This window comes from Oncorhynchus nerka, linkage group LG12, assembly GCF_034236695.1.
Source record: "Oncorhynchus nerka isolate Pitt River linkage group LG12, Oner_Uvic_2.0, whole genome shotgun sequence".
In the NCBI taxonomy this organism is placed as follows: Eukaryota; Metazoa; Chordata; class Actinopteri; order Salmoniformes; family Salmonidae; genus Oncorhynchus; species Oncorhynchus nerka.
In genome coordinates this window covers 56,913,174-56,924,918 of record NC_088407.1, presented here as the reverse complement: position 1 = coordinate 56,924,918, position 11,745 = coordinate 56,913,174, and the positions used below count along the sequence as shown (strand labels likewise).

General features: G+C 41.3%; 1 protein-coding gene across 1 annotated transcript; it reads left to right on the top strand.

Moving 5' to 3' along the window:
• Positions 1 to 496: 496 nt before the first annotated feature.
• Positions 497 to 4,267, top strand: LOC115138950 (protein FAM167A-like). The gene is made up of 2 exons (XM_029676133.2): positions 497 to 986; positions 1,573 to 4,267. The coding sequence occupies exons 1-2, from the start codon at positions 621 to 623 to the stop codon at positions 1,834 to 1,836; spliced, it is 630 nt and encodes a 209-aa protein (XP_029531993.1). The 5' UTR covers positions 497 to 620; the 3' UTR covers positions 1,837 to 4,267.
• The last annotated feature ends 7,478 nt before the right edge of the window (positions 4,268 to 11,745 follow it).

The window sequence follows — 11,745 nt, the reverse complement described above, 5'->3', positions numbered from 1 at the left end:
TCACAGTAAGTGAAACCTTTTTTTCAGTTTGTCAGCTGTTCCAGTCAGGATCATGCACTGATACATAATTTGTATGAATAGCTACTGTACCTGTCCTAATAAAAATGAATTGGTAACACCAAAATAATTTAAATCGAATCAAATAAAAAATATTTTAATTACAAACATTGCATATAAATACAAAATATATCTACGTGTCATCTTAACTTCACAAGTTTCAGAGATATGGATAAATCAATGTCACTTTTATCCCATTGCCATTTTCGAGTAGGATTTTTTAAAGCCTTTGAACCATTGACATGTCAAATCAAATCCTTGCGTTCCAATGTTAAAAGTTGCACCTGAGTGCTGCCATAAGTAGACACCGCTAACTCTTTATTTCACCAACGTGTGGTCACATGAATACTTGAGGGAGGCTGCACACTTGCATGGCCTACACCTCTTCTACCTCGCAGCCTCGCTCAATAAGGGGCGGTAACTTTTGTTTATCCTTATCACTCTATAAATAAAGTAAGGAACACCAGTGCACTCCAATCCAGAACTGGCAAGCCCACTGACTGAACACTCAAGGGACATATCCTGCGCTGAGAATAACTAATTCAAAAGTTTTTGCAGCCTCTATGACTTTTTACGCAGATCCATTTAAAACGTCTAGTGCACTTGCAATGGACTTCAAGGAGCTGGGAGGCGAGGACAACTGCGAAGGAGATACAGAGGGAAACGCTGAGGATTTGAACAATGTGAAAGTCCTTACCGAAAAACTAAAGTTACAAACCCGCAGACCATCCTACCTTGAATGGCAGGAGCGCTTGCAGAGCCGACCGTGGAAGGAGAACCCAAATTGTTCAGATAATAGTCAAGAGACTGCAGAGAAATATGTGTTTTTGCCTGAAATTATGCGGGATGAGAACTCAGATCTAACCATCCGCAACATCTGTGGCTTCGATACCATTGATGATGCGTTGGATTTTCTTAGAAAAGAGCTGGTGAGTGCACTTATTTTAATGCAGATATTGTCTCTTTTTCTCCAACTCTGACTCAGTTATTTTTACTTGGGCATGTTAGAAATTAATAAGGCTGCAATATTTCTGCATAACGTCCTTTAGAATCAGATATACAATGAAAACACTCAAGTCGATTTGAATAGGACACAATGAGACTATTTGGCAAACATAATTACCAGGTAGGTAGTTTCACTGGTTTGGTTTGCCTGGTTTGTGCATCCTCATGAGGCAAGTGTGCCATAGTGCAGAGTCTATGTGCCAGCTACCAGTGTCATGTGATGGAGACATCTATGGAAAATAAACCTGTTTTCATGTTGAGCTCTGATTACAGCATGACTTTGTGCTATCTTTCCATCCAAAACAATGCAAACACACTAAAACCACAGGGACCTTGTTAATCTCAGAGTTGAAAAATCCCAAAATAGAAATGTACTTTTTTTTTTTACACAGATCTTGTGCTGGTGTCTTTACACATCAATAACGGAAACCTAATCCAAGGGATTGAACGCTTGAATTGATATTTGATTGCTAATCTCTTCCCTCTCTCTTTCCCTTCCTTGTCATACAGAGGGAGATGCGGTTCCAGGATAACCGTCTGGCGCGCCAGCTGATCCGTCTGCGTGTGGAGATCCACCGGCTGAAGGTGGAGCAGGTGTGTCACCGCCACAAGGAGATGCTGGACGACGCCACCTACGAGCTGGAGGAGTGTGGCGAGGAGTCCGACCTGCTCTGTGACATCCCCATGAAGGCTGCCTTTGCTCTGTCCACCCCCCTCAAACACCTCGGCCTCACCAAGATGAACATCAACTCCCGACGCTTCTCCCTCTGTTGAAACATATACCACCCTGCGAGGCTTGATTTACTGTATTAAAGCCTCTATCTAATCTATGCAGGGTAATCGGGGGTTTTCCACTGCACAGGTTTCTGTTATGACATGAGAGGGAAGAAGAATGGCTGGCAGAGCGTGCAGACTGTAATTAGCCAAGTGGGAGGAAATGGAAATGACTCCTCTGATCCGTGCCCTAGTCCTGACGTGAGAGAGACACAGGCTTCCATAGTAGAGCCCTGTAGGCGCACGGCATACACCCATAGCAAAGCTGCACCTTTCCAATGCACCTCAGGGAAGGTGCGGACTGATAGGTCAGAGTAGATGGACAGGGAAGCTAGTGATGAGGTGTGGCTCTGGAATGGATATGGTTTGAGTTTGGATTGCCATGGTGTCAGATCAATTGCACTGTATTCAGATAATTAGTTATGATGACCCACTGTATGTATCTCTTCATACAGACACCTTAACACTAGTCACACCCCCAGGGACATTTGACAGCCCAATGGGAAGCATTTCTCTCCCCTCTGCATTGGCAGAGTCCCAGTCACACTCTCCAGGAAGCTGTAGGTCACATTCCAGCATTCTGTCACCTCTTCTTCTGAGACCAAAAATAGCAAGGACCTCCATGGGGTCATGGCTTCCGTGATAGGACATTATTGGAGGCGATGCCTTATGTAGTATTCCATGCGTTTTATTGTCCTTTAGATGATCCAGATGTTGTAGACAGACCACAGCCCAATGTGCTGTCATTGTGTTTTACAGTAGATTATATGCTTGGCCTACTGCAATGTTGTCCAAGTAAAAAAACTGTATCAAAGTTTTAGATGTATTTAAAGATATTGTTCTCAGGAAGGGAGAGGAGAAACTGAAAGTATTTTGGGGGGGAAATTTGAGGGAGTGAATGTTGAACAGGGTTTAGTGGGTGTTAATCAATGTTACAAAATGTTTGCTGAATATACACAAAGCAAAATGTCGATTTGTAAGTGCTCTTTAATGATTATGTACTGATTCTACTCTGCTAATGCAGGAATATCTCAAGGCCATCCATTTAATGTATGAGGGAAATGACTAGAGGCTGACTAGAGCGGTTTTCAAGATGCTTGTTTTTCAATGTTTTTGTTTAAATGCACAAAAAATTGCAACAAACTTGAAAATACACTTGAGAAAGAAAATTGTTGTCTGTCTGTCCATTAAGGTAGGCCGTCGTTGTAAATGAGAATTTGTTCTTAACTGACTTACCTAGTTAAAGGTTAAAAAAGTTAGAACAGGGTAAATGACCGGAGTCGTTACGCGAGACCTCAATGAGTGCTCAGTCAGCTATAACCTTTCACCTCCTGAAATACCTTCAATGCGCAGTTTCCTCTTTCAACTACATCAGGCGTTTGTCTCTTAAACATTCCGTGGTGTAAGCTGATCCTATCTCCTAAGGCAGGGTTCCCCAACTGGTTGTTTTATTTGCGCCCCCAAGTTTTCTGAGCCATAAAAAAATACATTTTTTTCCATTGTTGCACATAAACTGTAAAAAAAACAGATACCTAATTTACACAGGTATTCAGGTGCATCCTGTTTCCATTGATCATCATTGAGGTGTTTCAAGAACTTGATTGGAGTCCACCTGTGCGAAATTCAATTGATTGGACATGATTTGGAAAGGCACAAACCTGTCTATATAATGTCACACGGTTGAAGGTGCTTGTCAGGGCAAAAGCCAAGCCACGAGGTCGAAGAAATTGTCCGTAGATCTCAGAGACTGGATTGTGTTGAGGCACAGATCTGGGGAAGTTTAGCAAAACTTTTCTGAAGTATTGAAGGTCCCCAAGACCACAGTGGCCTCCATTCTTAAATGGAAGAAGTTTGGAACCACCAAGACTCTTCCCAGAGCTGACTGCCAGCTAAATTGAGCAATCGGGGGAGAAGGGCCTTGATCATGGAGGTGACCAAGAACCCGATGATCACTCTGACAGAGCTCCAGAGTTCCTCTGTGGAGATGGGAGAACCTTCCAGTAAGACAATCATTTTTGCAGCACTCCACCAATCAGGCCTTTATGATAGAGTGGCCAGACAGAAGCCACTCAGTAAAAGCACTTGACAGCCCGCTTGGAGTTATCCACTCTCAGACCATGAGAAACAAGATTCTCTGGTCTGATGAAATCAAGATGGAACTCTTTGGCCTGAATTCCAAGTGTAACATCTGGAGAAAACCTGGCTATATGATCACACCGGTAATCGATCTGTTGTTGTATTACTTGTGAAGCACAGCTGAGTAAGCATACAAAAAATACCCTTTTTATTTTTATTTAGCACGGAGTGGAAATAGGAAGAACGCGCATTTTATGGCTTATACAAATGTTGAATACAAAGTGTTGACAGTACTGAGTAAGAACTTTAAACATGAACTAACTCATAAAAACAGCATCTCTTTGTTGCATTCATTGACAGTCTCTCTTGTCATGGTTTTAAACTAGGGCTGTCAAAGTTAACGCATTAATAACGCGTTTAATGCTTACATTTTTAATGCCATTAAAAAAAAAATCACACCATTAGCGCATTTTCGTTGTTTGACCCCCTGAACCATCCATACAGTGGCAATTTTAGCATGCAAATCTTGGTGGTGCAAACTGCAAAAATAGTTTTAGATGCTTTCCAGCAAAGCCACAACACAACACTAAACAATACATGAATTGCACTATAACGGTGACAAACGGTGCTCACAAAGTGTTAGGGCCTTCTTTTCAGCCACTGCTACACCTGGCTATCATCAAAACAGTTCATTCAGCCTCATTTACTGCTGTTAAAAAAAAAACTGATATGGCTGACTTGGTTAAACAAATGTGGTTTCTACTGACAATTGAGATGTACAAACTATGGAATAAGGGGAGGACGAGCGGATAAGAGGAAACCAGTCAGTTTGATTAAGACATTAATGAGCGAGCTGGGGAAAAAAATAAAGGGGGCATATAAGCAGACAATGAAAGCTCGTACAATATTCGATGATGACATCTCTCTAAAACAGCCTATAGGCTATATGTGCACCACCAAGTCAGAACAGTAGGCGAAGTTAGGAGTGTGAAAGGGACCATATTATTAGGGTGAGGCACATGGGCTACGAACAGCTTACTACACAACATGCACTTAATATTACTTTCTTAGATACAGTATACATATCTCCCTGGCATATTACATAATTTATGCAGCAGCATACAAGACCTTTTTGGACTCACCTTGTTGTGCTGTACTCACTTGAACAGGAAGTTGGTGCGGCTGTCCTTCATGGGCAAATTTTGTCATCAAACTTTGTCATTAAAGTCTGGCATTCTCTGGATTTATGGTGCTTTCAAGACAACTGGGAACTCTGGGGGAAAAAACAGGGTTGAATCATGACGACTGTGATCTTCAGGATCGGAGCTCGAGTTCCCGACTTGGAATTCCGAGTTGGATGACCATTCAAAACGTATTTTCCCAGTTGGAGCTCGGTTTTTTTTTTTTTTTAGTTCCCAGTTGTCTTGAACTCTCTGAAGTCTAATATTTCCCAGTTCCGAGTTTCCAGTTGTTTTGAACAAGCAAATATATTTTCTGGCCCATCATGCTGAATGTTTATCCTTTAAGTCTGGAAAAGAGACCCTTAAACCCATACTTGGACCACACACCCACTCCACTGAATAGCAGTCTAGTGATTGATTTGCAATGCTTGCAGTTTTTATTTATTTGATTTTTTATTTCACCTTTATTTTTCCAGGTAGGCTAGTTGAGAATAAGTTTTCATTTACAACTGCAACCTGGCCAAGATAAAGCAAAGCAGTGCGGCACAACACACAGTTACACATGGGATAAACAAAACATACAGTCAATAACACAATAGGAAGAAAAAAAAGTCTATATACAGTGTGTGCAAATGAGGTAAGATAATGGAGGTAAGGCAATAAATAGGCCATAGTGGCGAAATAATGACAATTTAGCAATAAAGTTAGTGAGGGAGATATGAGTCTCCAGCTTCAGTGATTTTTGCAATTCGTTCCAGTCATTGGCAGCAGAGAACTGGAAGGAAATGCGGCCAAAGGAGGAATTGGCTTTGGGGGTGGCCAATGAAATATACCTGCTGCAACGCGTGTTATGGGTGGGTGCTGCTATCGTGACCAGTGAGCTGAGATAAGGTGGAGCTTTACCTAGCAAAGACTTATAGATGACTTGGAGCCAGTGGGTTTGGCGACGAATATGAAGCGAGAGCCAACCAACGAGAGCATACAGGTCGCAGTGGTGGGTAGTATAAGGGGCTTTGGTGACAAAACGGATGGCACTGTGATAGACTGCATCCAATTTGCTGAGTAGAGTGTTGGAGGCTATTTTGTAAATGACATCGCCGATGTCGAAGATCGGTAGGATAGTCAGTTTTAGAAGGGTATGTTTGGCAGCATGAGTGAAGGATGCTTTGTTGCGAAATAGGAAGCCGATTCTAGATTTTGGATTGGAGATGCTTAAAGTGAGTCTGGAAGGAGAGTTTACAGTCTAACCAGACACCTAGGTATTAGTAGATGTCCACATATTCTAAGTCAGAACCGTCCAGAGTAGTGATGCTGGATGGGCGGGCAGATGCTGGTAGCGATCGGTTGAAGAGCATGCATTTAGTTTTACTTGCATTTAAGAGCAGTTGGAGGCCACGGTAGGAGTGTTGTATGGCACTGAAGCTCGTTTGGAGGTTTGTTAACACAGTGTCCAAAGAAAGGCCAGAAGTATACAGAATGGTATCGTCTGCGTAGAGGTGGATCAGAGAATCACCAGCAGCAAGAGCAACATCATTGATGTATACAGAGAAAAGAGTCGACCTGAGAATTGAACCCTGTGGCACCCCCATAGCGACTGCCAGAGGTCCGGACAACAGGCCCTCCGATTTGACACACTGAACTCTGTCTGAGAAGTAGTTGGTGAACCAGGTGAGGCAGTCATTTGAGAAATGAAGGCTGTTGAGTCTGTCGAAAGCTTTGGCCAGGTCTATGAATACAGCTGCACAGTATTGTTTCTTATCGATGGAGGTTATGATATCGTTTAGGACCTTGAGCATGGCTGAGGTGCACCCATGACCAGCTCGGAAACCAGATTGCATAGTTGAGAAGGTACGGTGGGATTCTAAATGGTTGGTGATCTGTTTGTGAACTTGGCTTTCGAAGACCTTAGAAAGGCAGGGTAGGATAGATATAGGTCTGTAGCAGTTTGGGTCTAGAGTGTCTCCCCCTTTGAAGAGGGGGATGACCGCGACAGCTTTCCAATCTTTGGGAATCTGAGACGATACGAAAGAGAGGTTAGAATGAGAGGGTCCAGATGGTCTAGTCCTGCTGATTTGTAGGGGTCCAGATTTTGCAGCTCTTTCAAAACATCCGCTATCTGGATTTGGGTGAAGGAGAAATGGGGGAGGCTTCTGAAAGTTGCTGTGGGGGTGCAGGGCTGTTGACCAGGGTAGGGGTGGCCAGGTGGAAAGCATGGCCAGCCGTAGAAAAATGCTAATTGAAATTCTCAATTATCATTGATTTATCGGTGGTGACAGTGTTTCCTAGCCTCAGTGCAGTGGGTAGCTGGGGGAGGTGCTCTTACTCTCCATGGACTTTAGTGTCCCAGAAGTTTTTGGAGTTTGTGCTGCAGGATGGAAATTTCTGTTTGAAAAAGCTAGCATTTGCTTTCCTAACTGCTTGTATATATTGGTTCCAGTTAGCCACTGATTCCTTCCAAACCACTCATTGTTGAATTTGCGATTTCCAACTGGTTGTGTAATCTTTATGTCCAATGGCCGATGAGCACCGATACGTTTTATCTATAATTCCTCTTTATTATTTCTCTTCATATGACAAGGATGGAAAAGGATTTGCCAGTCGATTGTCTTCTTGATTCATGATGAAGACCTTGACATTTTGAAAGTATGACGTTGACATGATCAGTTCAATCAAAGCTACGGTAGATATAACGTGACTTGACGTCATTTTATCTGTGGCCAATGACCTTGAGCCTTCATGGATGGGCACTTCTAATGTAACTCTATGGCAGCACCCAATGGACTACCTGTAGATTTTGCATTGACGTAGTGTTCCCATGACAATGACAGAACACTGAGCCAATCATGGTGCAACTAGAGAACATTACCAACCCCTATTTTCCGCTGGCTGTCCCACCACCACGGAAAGCACTGAGCTAGGCCGAAACACCTGCATTTTGGAGCTGCCTTACTCAAGAAAGCAAAAAAGAGACCATGTTTGTATGTGGCTTTATTAACTCAATTAGATATATTTTTACATTGTTTGCAAACGGATAAGTGCAGGGTTGGGTAGGTTACTTTCTAAATGTAATCTGTTATAGTTACTAGTTACCTGTCCAAAATTGTAATCAGTCACGTAACTTTTGGATTACACAAACTCAGTAATGTAATCTGATTACATTCCGTTACTTTTAGATTACTTTCCCCTTAAGAGGCATTAGACGACAACAATTGAACAACATCTATAACATCTACATCTATAACAGGATAAATCAATGTTAAAGTTGACATAGCTGGCCATATATGGATGTTCAATTTTACTTTATGGGTTGGTTATGTCGGCTTCACATTGCTTTTTTAAAATATTTTTTTTATTTCACCTTTATTTAACCAGGTAGGCCAGTTGAGAACATTTACAACTGCGACATGGCCAAGATAAAGCAAAGCCGTGTGACAAAAACCACAACACAGAGTTACACATGGGATAAACAAACGTACAGTCGATAACACAATACAAACATCTATATACAGTGTGTGCAAATGCTTTCTACTACATATAATACGGTTAAATGAAATCTTTACATTAAAAACCAAAGTCTATCAGAATTCCAGTCATTCCAATAAATGTTATGCACCTTGATCTTCAAGAATAGGACTTAGTATAGATTAGCCACATTTTTTTACCTGAGCACAAACCCAAAACGAAGGACTTTGATGTCTTGATAACATGCAGCTGTTTAAATGGCAAATCCACAGATGAAACAATAACAAAACGGTTACCCAGCCTCTGTTTTGGTAAAAAGCTGTGGGCCTGGAGAAATGTAACTACTCTCACATAAATAGACAGAGCTATGAATGCAAGGACTGACCATCCATGATATCAAAATTACAGTTTTAACCATGTTATGAGGCTATACAGTGGTTGTTTACATTTACAATGTTTACAAACATTGGAGAAAAACACGCTTATATTTTGGGTTCACATGGAGTATGACAGTTGAACTAAGCTCATGAGGCATTTATAAGTTATTTTCTTCAAGAATCAATGGATATACAGTACCAGTCAAAGGTTTGGACACACCCACTCATTCAAGGGTTTTTCTTTATTTTTTACTATTTTCTACATTGTAGAATAATAGTGAAGACATCAAAACTATGAAATAACACATATGGAATCATGTTGTAAAAAAAAGTGCTAAACAAATCCATTTGAGATGCTTCAAAATAGCAATGACAACTTGGCACACGCTTGGCATTCTCTCAACCAGCTTCATGAGGTAGTCACCTGGAATGCATTTCAATTAGCAGGAGGTGTGCCTTGTTAAAAGTTAATTTGTGGAATTTCTTTCCTTAATGCTTTTGAGCCAATCAGTTGTGTTGTGACATGGTAGGGGTGGTATGCAGAAGATAGCCCCATTTGGTAAAAGACCAAGTCCATACTAAGCAAACGACAGTCCATCATTACTTTAAGACGCAAAGGTCAGTCAATCTGGAACATTTCAAGAACTTTGAAAGTTTCTTCAAGTGCAGCCGCAAAAAACATCAAGTGCTATGATGAAACTGGTGAGGACCGCCACAGGAAAGGAAGACCCAGAGTTACCTCTGCTGCAGAGGATGAGTTCATTAGAGTTTCTAGCCTGCAGTCCAAATAAATGCTTCACAGAGTTCAAGTAACAGACACATCTCAACATCAACTGTTCAGAGGAGACTGCATGAACAAGGCTTTAATGGTTGAACTGCTGCAAAGAAACCACTACTTTGAGAGATGCAGAATTGGTGAACGGATGATCTTTGCATGTGTGGTTCCCACCATGAAGCATGAAGGAGGAGGTGTGATGGTGTGGGGCTGCTTTGCTGGTGACAATGTCAGTGATTTATTTAGAATTCAAGGCACACTTAACCAGCATGGTTACCAAAGCATTCTGCAGCGATACGCCATCCCATCTGGTTTGCGCTTAGTGGGACGATCATTTGTTTTTCAACAGGACAATGACCCAACACATCTCCAGGCTGTGTAAGGGCTACTTGACCAAGAAAGAGAGTGTTGGAACGCTGCATCAGATGACCTGGCCTCCCCAATCACCTGACCTCAACCCAATTGAGATGGTTTAGATGAGTTGGACCGCAGAGTGAAGGAAAAGCAGCCAACAAGTGCTCCGCATGTGGGAACTCCTATAAGACTGTTGGAAAAGCATTGCAGGTGAAGCTGGTTGAGAGAATGCCAAGAGTGTGCAAAGCTGTCATCAATAGAAAGAGTGGCTACTTTGAAGAATCTAAAATAGATTTTAATTTGTTTAATACTTTTTTGGTTACTATATTTTTCCTGATGTGTTATTTCATAGTTTTGATGTCTTCACTATTATTCTACAATGTAGAAAATAGTAAAAAATAAAGAAAAAGCATTGAATGAGTGGGTGTGTTCAAACTTTTGACTGGTACTGTATATATCATTTATAAGTCCAAAAATGGATGTAGCAACTACAGAGTTCCCCTTTAAGTCTATCAAAAGTGTGCAAGTTTGAGTATGTGTCCATTAGGCCTATGGATTGTTATTGTATCAGCATGAATTAGATTGAGCAATAAAAGCCCCACTTTTATTCCATAGGCTTGGAACCGCACTGTGCAGCTTTTGCAAGAGCACATTTTTCACTCGCTGTCCACTGGTTTCAAAAACAATGATGGATAGGCAGCTTAAACTTCTTAAATTCAACCATTATTGTGTTCAAATATACATTTAGATTTGTGAACAGCCATCCACAACAACCACAATCCGTAAGGCGTAAATAGCTAAATGAGAGAGCAGCAGTGTGATTCACATCAATGCGCTATGTAGATATCAATAAAGAGTGATTTCCGTATCGATGTATGTTACACCACTGCTGTCATCCTTACCTACAAGCGTTTATTCAAATCAGATAATCTTTGGATGCCGACAGCAGTCGCACCATTGGAAGACATGGCTTGGACTGTAGCCTACAAAAGCCTATTCCTGCTCTTTTCATGCGATCCATCAAACACATTTGTGGTCACTCACTCAGGTTGAAACACATTTAAATGTGCGCCTCTTTTCAATGCTGATTTGAATGTCATTGAGAAAACAGAGAAGTGTCAAAGATTTGTTTTCACAAACATCCTTTTAAAAGTAATCCTCAAAGTAATCATCTAGTTTTTCGAAAGTATCTGTAATCTGATGACAATATTTTTTGCTGGTAATGTAACGGATTACAGTTACCGGTTTTTGGTAATCCCTTACATGTAACGGATTACATGTCATCCGTTACTCCCCAACCCTGGATATGTGACAGGTATTAAAGCCAAAATAACATGCAAAAAGAGCCCTACCTGCTTTGAATGACGGGTCGCCACTGCATCATCCATAGTTCAAATTCAAGCCCTGGCAGCCAACGGGCTAGTTTGACAATCACTTTACTAGCTAATGTTGGCTAATTATACGCATTAATGATGGAGAATGCTAGTAAATGGCTAATTACATTTCAAATCCCTCCCAGATGGCTCTCTGGATAAAACCAAAGTAATTTGCGTCTACTGCAGGCTGAATTGATTTATCACAAAGTACATTGAGTCTTTGTTAACATTTACAAGCGAAACATACTGTTGACGCCAGCAATACAAGTAACGTTACAAGTGGCAATGGAGGAATATTGGCAGGTTGA